The 16,463-nt window shown below is 36.2% G+C and overlaps 2 protein-coding genes across 4 annotated transcripts; one reads left to right on the top strand and one right to left on the bottom strand.

Moving 5' to 3' along the window:
• Positions 1-41: 41 nt before the first annotated feature.
• On the bottom strand, positions 42-5,221 carry LOC117613963 (sugar transport protein 5-like). The gene is made up of 3 exons (XM_034342602.1): positions 4,880-5,221; positions 1,622-1,944; positions 42-783 (listed from the first exon to the last, which is right to left on the bottom strand). Exons 1-3 carry the CDS (start codon positions 5,016-5,018, stop codon positions 133-135), a joined length of 1,113 nt encoding a protein of 370 aa, XP_034198493.1. The 5' UTR covers positions 5,019-5,221; the 3' UTR covers positions 42-132.
• A 5,960-nt stretch (positions 5,222-11,181) lies between these two features.
• On the top strand, positions 11,182-14,939 carry LOC117613858 (serine/arginine-rich splicing factor SC35-like). Of its 3 annotated transcripts, XR_004583805.1 has the most exons (10): positions 11,240-11,422; positions 11,536-11,694; positions 11,767-11,833; positions 11,957-12,028; positions 12,933-13,136; positions 13,233-13,524; positions 13,643-13,811; positions 14,165-14,242; positions 14,327-14,481; positions 14,572-14,939. XR_004583805.1 is itself a non-coding variant. In XM_034342457.1 (7 exons), the coding sequence occupies exons 1-7, from the start codon at positions 11,347-11,349 to the stop codon at positions 13,646-13,648; spliced, it is 876 nt and encodes a 291-aa protein (XP_034198348.1). In that variant the 5' UTR covers positions 11,182-11,346; the 3' UTR covers positions 13,649-14,016. The 3 variants fall into 3 exon arrangements, 1 of the variants encoding a protein (XP_034198348.1); XR_004583804.1 differs by having other exon boundaries at positions 14,165-14,481; XM_034342457.1 differs by lacking the exons at positions 14,165-14,242; positions 14,327-14,481; positions 14,572-14,939 and having other exon boundaries at positions 11,182-11,422; positions 13,643-14,016.
• Positions 14,940-16,463: the final 1,524 nt, after the last annotated feature.

The following is a 16,463-nucleotide window of genomic DNA, read 5'->3' as shown; positions in this document are numbered from 1 at the left end:
TATGTTATGCAGCTCGCTTCATGATTGTATTTCACCTACACATAGTGGCTTTCATTCTAGGACCTTTGACCATAAACCCAATCAGTTTTTAATTGTAAGGGTTTCATACTCAAATAAAATGTATTATCTTTTTCAAGGTAAAATTATACATACCTGACAGATGACCATTTGGATGCCACCCTCCATGAACAAAAACCTCCGGCCATGACGATCAACCATGTACGTCGACACAAGGATCGAGCCAAGATTAACCAACCCAAGAATAATAGACGCAATGAGAGCAGAGTCGTTGCCAAACCCTACCGACTGAAACAACACAGGCGCATAGAAAGCAATGATATTAATGCCAGTGAGCTGCTGAAAAAAGGGCACGGCAATGGCCCCGATCACAAGCTGAGGCCTGTACTGCCTCTGAAATATGGTCACAAATGGCTCCTCGTCGAGAGCTTTGGCGATCTCGCTGGCCTTAACTAGCTGGGCAAGTTCTGCTTCGATATCCTCCTTGCCTCGGATTTTGATGAGAGATTTTCTGGCTTGGTCTAGTCTGTTGCGTTGTACTAAGCTTGTGGGTGAGTCTGAGATGAAGAGGGCGCCGGTGGTCATGATGATGGCTGGGACTATGGCTAGGCCGAGGGAGAGGCGCCAGCCCCAGCTGTGCTTCGAGGTGGCGTAGTTAATGCAGTTGGAGGCCACCACCCCGATTCCGATGCAGAACTGGAAGCCTGTGCTGAATGCGCCGCGCCACTTGGGTGGTGCGATCTCTGAGAGGTAGATTGGTGCAGACTGTTTGGACATTGTTAGAAGGGGATGTCAGTAAATGTGGATTCGTACTCTGAGCAATGCAATTGGTTTTCTTATTTTTGATTTTTGGACAAGACAATTCTAAGCTACTATAATGTACTGAGTTGTAGTTGAATTTTTGTGTCAGATACAAACGCGGGGTTAGAGACACAATGTGTTGGTAAACTGACTTAACTCACATTTGCATGCAATATTACTTCAATGCGCATTATAACTGTGAGATTAATTAAATACCTAAATGCCTAAAATTTTGTACATTGTTAATGCAGTTTTTTATTTTTATTTCTTATCAACAATGGGGGAGAAATAAAATTAGGCCAAGACCAATTGATGGACTAGGTATTTTAGTACCTTGTCATATGTAATCGAGTCTCTAGAGAAAATATCATAAGTACAGGATAAAACTCTTTGTACGATCTCAATTGATTTGTGAGGCACTTTTTTGGGCTCCACATCTTTATTCCAAAGATGGTCCATAGGTAATCACAGTGGGATGGTACATTTTGGAGAAATTTTTTTGCGTGATTTGTGTTTGCGATGTGACAGTATTGAGTGGCAACATTGAATGACAAAACAATCTAATTAAAGATGATATGTATTAAAAAAGTAAAGATAATCATTATTTTAATTAAATTGTTCAACCACTCAACGCTGTCACGACATAAACAATCCCACTTTTTTGTTAATACTCCAATGTTTAGAATTTTGAAGAAATTATTGGGTCCAAAATCCCATTTTTTGGAATGTAATAGAATCTTCCATTTTGATGGGCTATATTCTTAGCAAACCCAAACATAGCGTTAGAGATTGGTAGACTTACTTGGTTTGTGAACCCAACACCAAATCCAAGCAAGATACGGCCCAAGATAAGCATGGCAACATTGACAGCCCCACCATTGATAGCAGACCCAGCAAAGAAGGTACACCCACCCAGCACCATGACATTCCTTCGGCCCACTATCCTGGCCAGACGGCTGGCTACAAGAGAGGCAGCCAAACCAGCTATGTAGAGAGAGGATGTGAAGGACGTCAAAACCTGACTATCATACACACAATATATGTTTTTGGGGGCCCTTCCTGCTTCCTTTCTCAGCACTGACGGGAAAAATTTATTCAGAAATGATGGCATTGTTGTCACTCCTCCTGAAAAATTTGTGCATTTTCATGGTTAATTTCATGCATTTGATCAGCAAACTATTCACTTTAATATAATAAGTGTAGTGCTAGGTAGGTTTAATATAATCAACTTGTCATTCAGTTCATTATGTCTGATATCAACACGTATTAAAAATATAAGTTCTTCCGACTGACAGATGTAGGCGAAATTGAGCTGGTTAGCTCGGCCGCATCTTAATTCTCTTATCAAATAGTTTGATATGTTGTTAAAACTAATGAGTAAGATAGATTTTTATTCCAAATGTGTGGTTCTTAAGCAAAGGTTCACGGTCAAACACTGGCAGAACCACATAGTGGACTGCCATGGGCTGTAGCCCAATGAAGGTTTGGGGCTCAAAAAAATAAAAATAAAACCTATATAGCCAAGTATTTTAACTTTAAATTTAAAAAAATACACAATTTCATACTTTATCAATACCAATAGGCATAGTCAGAGGTCTAAATGAAATTCAACTTTTCGTGAATAATATAATTATAATTTTATTTTTTTTCTTCTTGTATTTGCAACTAGCATGATTTATATATATAGCCAAGTACTTTAACTTTGAATTAAAAAAAATTCACAATTTCATACTTTACCAATATCAATAGGCATAGTCAGAGGTCTAAATGAAATTCAACCTTTCGTGAATAATATAATTATAATTTCATTTTTTTTTCTTCTTGTATTTGCAACTAGCATGATTTATGTAATAGTATACTTCTATTTCTAGAAACTATTTTTTCAATTTATAAATATAATTAGATTTTAAGCTAATAACTTTAACAAACCCATCTTCTAAAATTCATGGTTCTGCCTTGTAGTTCAAATTTATGTAATTGCAATATATAGAAACTATTTTTTCAATTTATAAATATAATTAGATTTTAAGCTAATAACTTTAACAAACCCATCTTCTAAAATTCATGGTTCTGCCTTGTAGTTCAAATTTATGTAATTGCAATATATAAAAAATTTTATAATTTGAGCTCCTATATTAGGTACACAATCCCGTTCTCTTGGACCCTTATAGTCCAAGAAAACTGTGATCAACTACTCTCTGATTAGATCTAAGGGTTGATAAAAAAAAAAAAAATTTAAAAATTATAATTGTATCATCAAAACATTATTTTGATAATTAAAAATAAGTTTAAAAAAAAATTAAATTAAATTAAATTTTATAAAATTAAATATAAAATAAAAAAAATAAAAAAAACAAAAAAAAAAAACCCAAACCACCCCCACCATCATCCGATTGAAAAAAGGCAGAACTTTCCACCACCACGTGATCAACTTCCACCATCTCCTTCATACAATGGAGAAGATCAACCTCCATCTCCACCTTTAGAAAATTCTAAATAAAATCTTTAAAAACAAGATCTCTATAAAAATAAACCTCAATCTCCACCCACCCAATGACGAATTGCTTGTCGTCTTCGGAATCTCGCCCCTCCTCTCGACCAAATTGCCACCAATGACCAGATTCTCTCATGGGTCGGGTTCTTCATCACCACCATTCAAATGGGTCAATTGTCGAATCCTATTGAGGCTATGGAGCTCACTTCCCCAAGTTTGTTGTAATTTCAATTGGAGTTTGTGGCTGTGAATGTCGATGGATGCAAACATGTTCTTCGTTTTCTCCAAAAAGCGTGTTTTGCTTTCCTTTACTTTTTTAATTTTAGCTTTTGTTAAATAAAATTAATATAAAATGATAACATATTGATTTTTAAACTTGTTTTTTCTTAATCATTTGATTAGATCTAATAGTGAGTGACTACAGTTTCTTTAAACTACAGAAATTCAGTAAAACAGAACTGATTAGGTATAATAATGAATCTCCCAAAAAGATCAAGATGATGCTACTCATATAATAACGAGGGGGAGAGAGAATTGTATAATTCTTTGTTTAATAATATGAATCACTTAAACAAATGATAATGAGGGGAAGAAAGCAATAGGAAGGCTTTTAAAAAGCGGCCAACCAAGAAACAACCTTAAAAAATCATCGCACCTGTAAATGCAAAACCCAAATTGGTTTCGATTATTAAAATTGATTAGATCTCTACGTTATCTTCTTAATGATAATAAAAAATAAAAAATCATGGGACACCCAACCTAACCTAACAGTCAACAGCATTCAGCCGCAAATTTGTTGTCAATTATGGAGATCGGAAAAATCTGTTTTGTCCTTTTTTCTTTTCTTTTTTCCAAGATCATAGACTTTTGACAAATAAACCAAACCCTACCCAACCCAACCAAAACTTGAGCTGCCAAAGCCTAGCTGGCCATCTAAAAACATCATCATGATTAATGGAATAATATCAACTCGTGAATTATGAGAGTCAGATAGCTGCCAAGGTAGAGGCCCAAGATTCAACATGTCCTTTGTAGGTAAGAGTTGTTCTCTTTGTAGGATATAGGCAATGGATATTATTACTTTCAATTTAGCTTTTGACATTTAATACATACATTGTCATTGTCGAGGTATAAAAGTTAGAAAGACTTATTTTACGTTCAGCGATTTATGCGCGTGTTTGAGAAATTTCTGATCATATCAACGTAGAATCCGCATTTGATTAATGAGTCAAAATAATTTACTAGAAAATAACTATCAACTAATATTGTTTAAGTTGAACGGTGACTACCCATAATTCTAATATTTGCAGGCTACAACTACTGAACTTAATTTCACTCATCAATTGCAAATTTGGAACCCCCTCATGCTTCTTCTAATAGTTCTTTTTTCCCTTTAGTTTTTGGATAGTTTTGTCAGGTGAAAAACTTCATTAAACAGGAAAAATTAAATAAATAAACATAAACAGACGAGGAAGGAAAAACTGAATAGAAAACACTAAAACAAAGTGTAGTTAAAATCGAACGTCAACATTAACGAAACCGCTAAATAATTAACACAAAACGCACCTGAAATTCCGATGTCATAACCAAATATGAGGCCGCAAGACGCAGCGACGATGCACGTGATCACGACGGAAACCGTTATCTTGCCCTCGACGCCAGTGACAGCCAGAGGCCCGTCAACGGCGAAACCTCCCACGGCCATTTCCTCAAATATATATCTTGCACACTTTCCTTCCCTTTCTCTCTTTTTGATTCTCTCGGGAACCAAACAGTAGCTAGCGCTTCAATTACTACTCGAGTCAAAACGAAAGGAGCGCTCTAAGTCCACTGCCCACGTTCTGATGACAGTTTGTAGGGTGCGTGAGAGAGATTTGGGGGTCAAGAAGACGTGATTAATTTTTATAAGCAAAGACTAATGGCGTTGCAATTTGCAATACTTAAAATTTAAGCGACTTTACCCGCCACCAGAATAAGAAAATCTACCTACCAGTAAGCTGGTCTATATTTCTGAACCTATCAAACTCCTCCACACATAAAAAAATTATTGGTTTTTTTTTTTTTTTTTTTGGTTTTTTTAGTACTTCCAATGGGGGGGAAAAACACAGTTGATTCCTTTGTCGGATATATGACTTTAGGTAAATTTGGATTAAAGGAATCGCACGAAAACCACACGTTTCAGATAAATTTGATTTGAGTATTTTAAAGAGGATGGTAATTTTCCCACTCTCCTTTTGTTCACTTACACTCCATTTTTTTTTTTTAATAGTTTTTACTATAACAAAAAATGGAGTGTAAATGGAGAAAAGAGAAGTGGGAACATACAATTTCTAACAAAGGAAGTGTAAATGGATAAAAGAGGAGTGGGAAAATCAGCTCCCTTTAAAAAGAAGAAATAATTACGTAAAGTGTGGAATGAGTGAAAAAGGGAAAATAACCACAAAATTTTCTCCCATGGTTGTCTACCATAATTATCACTAATTATGTTTAAATTTGTTAATCATCGAATTAAAAAGATACATAAGTCAAACCCTTGCAATTAACTACTTTAATTTTAAGCCAACTGTCTTGAAAAAATGGGGAAGGGGTAGTTGGTCATGAAACAAAGCGTGCACCTTCCCTTCCATATTTCATTTTTTATTATAAAAGCTTCCCTTCCCTTGTAGGCATGATGTGTTTAAACTGTTTCCATAAGCAGTTGCTGAGGGTCATATCATGATGTGTTTAAACTGGTACTCAGTGTGAGGTAGATACTGAAGATCACCTAATCAAATGACTTTATAGCTGCCCTAGGTTACCACCATACATCTTATGAGAATTTTAAAGAGTTGTGTTTACCATTATAATCCAAAATTTTGATCCAACTGCAATCGCGTTACAACACTTTGTTTGATCGAGATATACTTCACTACTACAGTATGATTCATAAGGCACTATGCTCTCTTGTGCCCTTTGAATCAACTATTTGTGCTTAGAGTTTGTTTGAGAATGCTTCTTAATGGGTTTAATAAAGTATTTGCGACTGCGTTTGACAAACAAATTTATTTTTATTTTTATTTTTTAGTTAAGAATGACCAACATGTGCTTTTTCAAGAAAAACTTCAAGTGTTTTTACATGCAGCACTTGAATTCTTAACAAAATCGCTTACAAACAGAAGTGCTTCTTCTAAAAGCAATCTCACAAACCCTTAACTTTTCAGTTGATTGGACTTTTGGACAGGTCATCCTGGCACATTACTCATGCTCAAAGAGTTTAGTTTGAGAGGAAAATAAAGTTATATGCTTGTGGCGTTGGTTCTATTCTATGTGCCGTTGTCTGTTTTCTGTTTTCTAGAAGAAACATCGACAAATTTTCCTTCGGGTAAAACATCGACAAATTTTTTGCTTCAACTCACAAAAACTGGGAGTTTGTTTGCCTGCCAATGCCTATGTGCAGTTTTCTAGTAGTTCATCTACCTGAAAAAAGCAAAAAGCAAAAACAAATTACAAAAAAAAAAAAGAAAAAAAAAAGAAAATGGAAAGAACAAAAGAAAAAACGAAAGAAAAGTACAAACAAGGATATGCCTCCAATCTCCTCCATTTATCAACAATCCGTGCTTGGAAATTCAGTGCTGGTTTAAGTTAAAGGATTCAATTGTGATTTCAATGGATTGTTTTGAAGCTTAAAAGTAAGGTGGTACTCAATTAGGATTTTTAAGTAATCAATAAAAATCTAGTGGTATTCAATTAGGATTTTTAAATAATCAATACAAGTTCGGTGGTATTCAATTAGGACTTTTAAAATATAAGAAAAAGTACCGTGGTATTAAAAAACTTACTGATTTTGAGGTATTTCATTAAATGATGTATTGTGTGAGACTTTTGAGTGTGTGATATAAATACCAAATCACATAACAAATCTCATCTTCCTATGCATGATTATCATATATGCTTTCATACTTTTTTCCCCCCACTATTTTTGTATGCTTTCGACTGTACATAAAAAAAAAAATTCATAAAAGAGACGATAAAGAAACATTAACAAGAAAGACGATATTGCCTCTTCTGGAGCTAATGGGCATTTTCCAATAGCTCTTCTTTCCTTGTAGACAAGCTTATTTGGAGCAAAATTATATTTTCGATACTTTTTTTTTTATAGAATCTCCTGCTCATTGTAGACATTTTCCTCGCAAGAAGTTATAGCCCTCCACAACTCTACCGTGTGCCCACAAGTTGCTTGATCTAATGCCTCAAAGAGGCTTTTTTTAAATAAAAAAATTTATGCGTAGCTGCTGCACATACAACGCATATGCCTAAATATTTTTTCTAATAACCTGTCCCAAACCAGGACAAAACAAAAAAAGAAAGAAGAAGCCTTACCCACAATCTAGAAGAAACGTTGATAAGGTGCAAGGTGTTTTTTTCACTCCACAATTTTGGTCCAAGCTTTGACAAAAACTAGGAGTAGTCATGGGGTTGGGCTAGTGGTTTTCAGTACGTTTCTTTATTTTGTATTTCTAGTTCTATCTGTTTTACATTAGATGATGGTGGTTTTGGATGTAGCTTCTAGCCTCTACTTATGCTTTTGTATTTCTATTGTTGGTTTCTCAATTGTGTTGTGTTTCTTTAACGTATCCATTCTGGCCATGTGTGGCTATGTTGGGAGTTACATTGTTGATGTCGGTGTACTCTCATTGGACTAACCTTTGATGGTTGCTGTGCCTCCATCTTTATATTAACCCTAAACATTGGGTATCTGTGTCCTAAAAATTGGGTATATTCCTTCAGGTTATGTATTTAGGTGAATGATGATGGGTGGTAGAGTTTAAGCTTGTATAGAAATATACATAAAATCATGTAATTGCAATATATTAAAATCATAAGTAAAATCTTAGGTGAATTAAAATCATAAGTAAAATCATGTAATTGCAATCTATTAAAATCATGAGTAAAATTATATAATTACAAATCCGTTTGAAATTCATTACATTAAAATCATATAATTAAAATCTATTAAAATCTCAATTGAATACACTCCCCTAAAAGTTGTCCTTCTCCATAAGGCTTTATCTATTAGTCTTAGTTCGATTGTTTGTCTTGAAATATTATGGGCTCAAAAGGCCCCTTTTTTTTTTTCCCCGACCCACATAAAAGACCTCTAAAAAATGTGACATTTTAACTAAATAATGAAATGCGACACTTTAAGTTAGTTCCTAACTAAGTCCTTACAATTTTCAAATTATGAGAAAAAGTGAGGTAATGAGTTAGAATTATGATAAGTGGAGGAATTGATTCATTCCAATGTAATAAGAAAGGAAACCCCACGACTATGAAATTCAATGAAGAAAAGGAAAAATTGAGTATGATAGCTTTGAATTTGTGTGTGGATCCAACCTTGTCCAATGAAATTTTGGAACTTAAACTCATATTTTGGTCCTCCCCATTGGAGCACAAAAGATTGACTCTTAATTATTACTCACTTAAAATATTTTAAAACAAGTTAATACATATTTTAAATTCAATTTAATGATATTTATCTTTGGGTTTTTAAATGTAGAGACATACCTAAATTTTGTATTGAATTGCAATTGGGTCCCCCAACTTTTTTAAAGGCAATTACATCAGTTAACTCGATAAATAGTTCCAATTGGATCATATTGTCCAACTCTGTCCATTTGTCCGTCAAAATGAGAAGGTAAAAGCGTCATTTTGAATTCTTCATCCATCATCAACCCCAACCACCCCACCTTCATCTTCAAAGCCTTCTCCACCAAGCCCAAAACTCAGAAACCCCTAAGAGCACGTCCAGCGCGCATAGGAAACCAGGTGAAAGGCCCCCTGGGCGAGCCCGAGATGGCTCCAGCGCAAGGCCCGCAGCTCGGTTTCGTGGTGGGTCCCACAAGCCCGATCAAGCCCAAGGGCAAGTCTTGCCCGGGCTGAAGCCCGAGTTTGGTGACGTCACTTCCGAAGGCTCCAACGGGAATATGCCACGTGGCGCGTCCCGGACCCTCCAATGCAATTTTTTCCAGAAATCTGACGGCCTTGCTTTTTTTGGCTTAAAAAATTGCAAAAAAAATCGAAAAAAATTCAAATTTTTTTAAAAAAATACCAAAAAATTCTGGATATTTTCCCTATAAATACCTAACAATTTTATTCACTTTCCACACCAAATCTTCATACAAACTCATCTTCTTCCAATATTTTTCACTTTCCACACCAAATTTCAATTGTATGATGAGTGAGTAGGTATTTCAATTGTATGATGAGTGGGATGTGAATTTTATAACAAATATGGACACGTGGCAACCGAAAATTTTATCCGAAAATTTTATTTGAAAATTTTATCCGAAAAATGTTATCTTAAATTTTAAGTGAAAATTTTATAATAAATAGTGACACATGACAACCGAAAATATAATCTAAAAAGCTTATCAAAATTAATGGTTTAAAGTATAAAAAAATAGGAAATAAAGTACAATGAATAGTAATTGCCTTAGACTTGCCCTAGACTTTGCCCTTATGGGTGGAACCACAAATGCAAAGGCTGACACTATTCACATGAATAGTGACAGCCCTTGCTTGCCCTTGCCTTAAACTTAGCCCTTGTGGGTAGAGATGCTCTAACTCAACGATCCTGGTTATGAGAGTGAAATCATCAAAGGCAAAACCCCACACCAACTCCACCTTCTTCATCTATCATCGACCCCAACCACCCCACCTTCATCTTCAGAGCCTTTTCAACCAAGCCCAAAACTCAGAAACCCTCAACTCAATGATCCTGGTTATGAGAGTGAAACCATCAGAGGCAAAACCCCACAAAACCACAAAACCACAAAACTCAACGACCACAATTTGACTGTTAGGAAGGATTAAGCCATCAGAGGAAACCCCCAAAACTCATAAACCCCCAAGCCCAACACCACTATACAACCACCCTCGTCCCTAACCGAGATCCACCCAACCTCACTTGAGACCCATCTAGATCCCCTTATCTCTCTCTCTGCAAATTCAAAAATTGAAAAAGAAAAAAAAAATTTCAAACACTTTGCATCTTAGGGGGTGGGGTTGCGGGAGATGGGTTGGGATTTGGGTTTTGACGGGGTGAGATAAGGAGGAGGGGGAATGGGTTGCAGGAGAGAGGGAGACCTAAGAGAGAGGGACTTGGATTTCTATTTTTTATTTTTAAGTTTATTTATTTATTTAATTATTAATTAATTATTTTTTTTGCACTTTTTTTTTTTTTTTCAATTTTTAAAATATAAAATATTTTAATTGAGTTGGACGGTGTTAGCCCTCAAATTAACGGTCAAATTGACGGAAGGACTCAATTGAAATTGATGAGAGAGTTGGATGACCTAATTGTCTCGAAAAAAGTTCGGAGACCCAATTACAACTCGAGGTAAAGTTCAGGGAAATCAAATGAATCGTAGATTGGATTGAAACTTTAAAAAACAAAAACAACTTTTATGTAATGTTTGTTGATTGAGGAGAGTTAGAATTTAGATTCTTATTAAAGTTATTTACTAAATCATATGAAATCGGAGTTGGAATGATACTAATTCCTAATAAGTTGTTTACTAAATTTCAATGAATCATAATTAAAACCAAATTGAATACTAAAATACTCTCGTTGCTGGGTTAAAATGAATGACAAATTTGAAGTTTTAAAAATTGTGTAAGATTATATTAGATAAAATAGCTGAATTTTCTAATGGATTAGTTCTCTAAGAATTATAATACCACTTTCAATCCCACTGGCATGTGAAGTGAAATACAGATTAGTTCGACCACCGCCAAAAGAGGCTTTCTACATATTGGCGGGAAAGGGGATAAAACGGGGAGAAGACCGGTTCACTGGCTAGAAGACAGTAAACAGGTAAAGCAAAAAAACGCTGTAAATAAAGAAACAAAAGAGGGGCATATTCGTCAAGATAGCGTCAATGTCTTAAGCCCTTCACTGTGCTCACAAAATCCCCATCTCAAATTACAAACCCTAGCGCGAGCCCTCCGCCGCAGCCTCAGTCTCAGACGCTCTCAGTTTCAAGCTCTCAGAGATGTCGCACTTCGGACGATCTGGACCTCCAGATATCAGAGACACCTACTCTCTCCTCGTCCTCAACATCACGTTCCGTATATACCTTTTTGCCCTTCTCCTCCGTTTCCCTTTTCGGTTCTTCCTTGTTCAAAACCCTAACAATCTCTCTCTTTTTTCTGCTTTCTCTTTTCTGTGTGTGTTTTACTAGGAACCACCGCAGACGATCTCTTCCCGCTCTTCGACAAGTATGGCAAGGTAGTCGATGTCTTCATTCCCAGGGATCGAAGAACCGGTGATTCACGCGGCTTTGCTTTCGTTCGGTATAAGTATCAAGACGAGGCTTCAAAGGCCGTAGAGAAGCTCGACGGTTAGTTTCTTCTTCTTCTAAACATAAGGAGAAGCTAGGGTTTTGTAATTAACCAATCGATTTTGCTTTCAGGGAGAGTTGTCGATGGAAGAGAGATTATGGTTCAGTTTGCTAAATATGGCCCCAATGCTGAGCGAATGTAAGTTTTTTGTGTAATGTTATGGGTATTGAGCAATTGGTTTGTTGCAAGTTATGGTCTTTTCATTGGTGAGTTGCTTCTTTATTAATTTGAAAGAAGTTGTTTTGTTTTTTCAATTTCCAGCCACAAGGGTAGGGTGAGTGAATCATCTTCCAAGCTCAAATCAAGGTCCAGAAGCCGCAGCCCTCGTCCAAGGTGATATTTTTTCTTTGCTAGAATTGCATAATTAGTTGTATTCTGATCCTAAGTAGAATTTGGGTTAAGCGATGTCAAACTTTGTGGTCTAATGTAGGGTTGCTAGTCCTTTTGCAATACTGTATATCCAATTGCAGTTTCCTTCTTAATAATTTGTGAGTTGGTGCTCAGAGCCCACTGTGCTTTAGTACATCTATGCATTTAATTTTAGCAGCTGATGGTTCTCATTTTCCATTGATGTGGACACAGCACGTGCAGTTCAAGGGGCATTCTTTTGTAGCATAGGGTCTCTTTGTACTTATCAAAATTTTCTTTTTATTTATTAATCCTTATCTAAGATTGTTGTTTTTCATCTTCCTACATATTTTCTATTTTTTTTCAAGGGTCTTACACCTTACATCATTTTTCTTTCTCTGTTTGTTTTTTCTGAGGGGTGCGGAGTGTTTTGGTGCATGAATACTGTTTTTATATTTTATCATTTGGTTGCTAGCATAATTCCAGAGGACCCATGGCCTCTTTAACAGGGCTCAGGTGGGCTCAACCGTCTGAAATTCGAAACACCTCTTATTTCGATCCCAAACACAGTTCGTTTCATGTGTTGAATAGTAGGATCAGGTCTTTACTACTCCTTTATGCTGTATGATGCTATGGGTTGAAGATGTTGTGTTTAAGTGATTTGATTATTGCAATGGCACAGTCCACTTAGGTTTCTATTCTCACTGAACTAAATTTACCTGGGTTTGAGGTGTTTATTTGTAGCTGATACAACTAAATATACTTGTCACTAATTTTGTGCTTTTGAAAAGCTGTACTACTAACATGGCCTTTTTGAACTGTTACCGATTTATTTTCCAGAGTCTATTGTGGAAATTAGTCTGCAGCAACTGACCCTATAGATTTTCAGATATCGAGATGAATATAAGGATAAGGATTACAAGAGAAGTCGCAGTCGAAGTAGGGAGAGACATGGTCGTGACAGGCATCATAGGAGTGAAAGAGAGCATCGCTACAGAAGCAGGAGCCGCAGTGCAAGTCCTGATAATCATAAATCCCGCGAGAGGGGTAGATATGATGATGAGCGGCGTAGTCGGAGCCGGTCATATGGAAGGTATAAAATGTTGTTTCTCTTTCCCCCCATCTTCTATCATGAACTGTTGTGCCTTACCAAAGTGTCTTTTTGATGCAAAATGGCTGTATTCTTAAGTGCCTCTCCTGCTCGGAATAGCCCTAAATCTCGGAGAAGCCCTTCTCCCCGGAGGAGTCTATCTCCCAGGAGGAGTTTATCTCCCCGGAGGAGCCTATCACCTCGGAGGAGCCCATCTCCTCGGAAGAGCCCATCTTCTCGGAGGAGCCCTTCTCCTCGTAGGACACCTTCAAGGGGTGAGAATGCTGATGGACGCAACCGGAACGAGCGCTCTCCTACCCCAAAAGATGTTTCACCACATGGTCGACGTGATGATTCTCCAAGTCCTTCCCCTCGTAAATCTGATGCTGATGTGAGCCCATACACCACGCATAGACCTTTAACTTGTTTAGCTTTGGTTGGATTGCAACATATAATTGGATAAATAAGTCTCTGCATGGGTTGTTTAGGTGGTTATTTTTGTTCTGCAGGAATGATGAACTCAAATACAAAGTGGCCTGGGATGATACTTTTGGCTCGAGCGCTTGTATCTGCGTTCGTAGTTGGGAGAAGAGTTTCATATTATGATCAACGTATTGAATGTTACATTTGACTGCACTGCAGTTTTGTTGAAGGTTAAACATTTCTTTGTTGGACTCAGTGAGTTTCTTAACTCATCTAAGTTTGATGGTAGCTTTTGTATTCTTATTTATGGGCTGGTACAATAGTAAGTGTTTGCTGTAGTTTCTATGATGGCCTTAGCAGTCCCTGGCAGTGGGAGTCTTCCTATTAATATTTTACATTGCAACTTTTTAGCTTGTGTGCTTGGCCTTTTTCCTCTTTAAATATTTTATCCTTTTGATTTCTTATTACCCATGTTTATTTCTAGTTTTTTTTTTTATTACCTGAATTTATACCACTTAGTTATTTTACCTTTATCTGTTTTTCTTTCTTTACATTGAAATGTGCTATGTTCATATACTTACGATGGTCCATATACTGGCCTTATTTAGTGATGTTCGGGAAGAGTGAACATTGCTGATTGACGAGATGCTGTACTAGCTGTTGGTGCTATTTTAACTACACAAATGGTAGATGTCAATATATCATGTCCATGCTGATTGCAGTCTGGTCTTATTCCTACTTACAATGGTCCATATGCTGGCCTTATTTAGTGGTGTTCGGGAAGAGTGAACATTGCTGATTGACGAGTTGCTGTACTAGCTGTTGGTGCTATTTTTACTACACAAAGGGTAGATGTCAATTTGTCATGTTCATGCTGATTGCAGTCTGGTCTTAAGCTGTTTTGCTGTCATGAAACTCTGGTTGGGTAAGAATAAAACTCATGATTTCAGTCTAATATCCATGGGGTTCTTTCTTTTCTCTGATCACACTTATTTTGCTTTACTGTTTGTAAAAGTTTGTTCCTACAAAGGAAACGTTGATGCTGTTGCCAAAAGTTGATCGGAATTCACTTGCCATTGCATGTAGCTGATGCGGTTTAGATAAAAACACATTGACTTTTTCTCTTTTAGGTTATTTTAGGGAAGAGAAGAAAAAAAGGGGTGGGGTTTGTTTTGATTTTCACCAGTTAAATGTTACTGGTCCATATTCTTGAGTCATGCCCTTGATGCAATATTGGTATATCTGGTAAATACTGCCGCAAGGTACTTGTTCAGCTGTGTGAAAGATTATTTATTTTCTGCGAAGTTAAGCTTGTGTAATAATTTCTGAATAAGTATGTAATTGTAACCTTTCTTATGCCAATTTTCTTTCCGTTTTGTAGAACTTCTTTTGGGTCTCGGTACCAGTATCTTAATCACACTTTTCTGACAAGTAGCCAAATTTTGGACATGTTACATGCATTTATCTCACTTTTATTTATTTTAATCATAGAGTTTTAGATTGAACCATGAATATTTCTTGGTTGATGGTAATCATTGTTCGTGACAAAGTGTTGGTCTTAATTAAATGTGGTCTCGGAGACTTGATTTTCACTTCATATTAAATAACTCTTTCATCTATTTCTTGTTTCCTCCCTCTCACTTGTATGATTGAGGCTTCACCTTTCAGATGAGTTAGCCTGTCAGATGTATGACTTGGTCATTGTCGACAGAGTTGATTAAGGTAACTTGGTCATGGATCTGGATCACCGTCAACCAAAGATGAGGAATTTGTTTAAGTTTAAATCAATGCATTCCTAGCTGCGCATGCTTGTTTGAGGTTGCAGTTGTAGCTATCTTAAAGCTTGCATTTGATCCTATGCGGCCAAAATTGTCTGCCTGTTTGCTAGTTTCTTTGGTCGGATAACGTAAACTAGAACTCTAGTCAAAAGTCAACTTAAAATCCATGTAATATCATATTTGTCTCACTTTATGTAAGAAAACTGATTGGGCTTCGGAAATCTTTTTTATGTTTCACGATGGAGGTGATTACGTGTTATAGACGAGGACCCCAAAAAACAAATCAATAATAAGAAAAATGATACAAACATATTCTACTTTAATTTAATTCAAAATACGGAGAGAAATTCGAATTCGGGTGCAAAATGGGAGGTATAATGACTCCTTGACTAAGTTCATATTTGCATAACAAGAGAGTTGTTAAGATGGTTTGAAAACGACACGTAATTGATAAAGTATCATAAGATGATGACCATATAGCAAAAATCCAGATTTGGATATGAGGAACAAAAGCAAAATATTAAGATGTTTGTTTTTGTTGGTAATTTAAAATATTAAGATGTTGAATGGCAGGCATTTGTCACCAGCTAGAAGAAAAATAAACATTATTCAATCCGACGCCCAAAAGCATAAAACAACCGTTATCTGTCCAAGATCAAAACAAATAATAGAATACTAACCTACCAACAAAGGAGCAAATGATTATATAAGCAACTAAGAAAAATTATTTACCAAAAAAAAAAAGAGAGATTGCGTCATGTCTTAGCCCATAGATGCTGAGTCCTTCTAAATAATTTCATAATCAGCATTGCTACATGTCCTTTTTTTTTGGACGACTTGTAAAGTTATAGAAAATAGAAATAGGATCATGTCATCCTTTTGGAATTGATCACATTTTTATGTCCAACAAATTATGTTTTGAGTTTAACGCACAACGGGCTCTGCATTTGAGTTCACTAAAATGTGGCCTTGTGCGACTCGAATGCAGGATTTCCCATGTGTGTGTCTTCGGCTAGACGGGTGAGGTGGTCTGCCTGCCAAACTCAAGAAGAGGAGGAGGGAGAGTGGAGGTGAAGGTTATTTGGGATATTTAAAGGATAAAAATGGATATAATATGCTCTAATTTCCT

The sequence above is a fragment of the Prunus dulcis genome, chromosome 1 (assembly GCF_902201215.1).
Source record: "Prunus dulcis chromosome 1, ALMONDv2, whole genome shotgun sequence".
NCBI lineage: Eukaryota > Viridiplantae > Streptophyta > Magnoliopsida > Rosales > Rosaceae > Prunus > Prunus dulcis.
The sequence above is the reverse complement of the archived record's forward strand: the minus strand, read 5'-3'. Positions and strand labels throughout refer to the sequence as shown.

Coding starts and splice junctions, on each gene's coding strand:
- LOC117613963 (XM_034342602.1), bottom strand. CDS start 5,018: ATGGCCGTGGGAGGTTTCGCCGTTGACGGGCCTCTGGCTGTCACTGGC. Junction 1,945..4,879: donor TTATGACATCGGAATTTCAG/GTGCGTTTTGTG, acceptor CAAATTTTTCAG/GAGGAGTGACAACAATGCCA. Junction 784..1,621: donor GTGTTGGGTTCACAAACCAA/GTAAGTCTACCA, acceptor ATGTCCAAACAG/TCTGCACCAATCTACCTCTC.
- LOC117613858 (XM_034342457.1), top strand. CDS start 11,347: ATGTCGCACTTCGGACGATCTGGACCTCCAGATATCAGAGACACCTAC. Junction 11,423..11,535: donor CGTCCTCAACATCACGTTCC/GTATATACCTTT, acceptor GTGTTTTACTAG/GAACCACCGCAGACGATCTC. Junction 12,029..12,932: donor AGCCGCAGCCCTCGTCCAAG/GTGATATTTTTT, acceptor ATAGATTTTCAG/ATATCGAGATGAATATAAGG.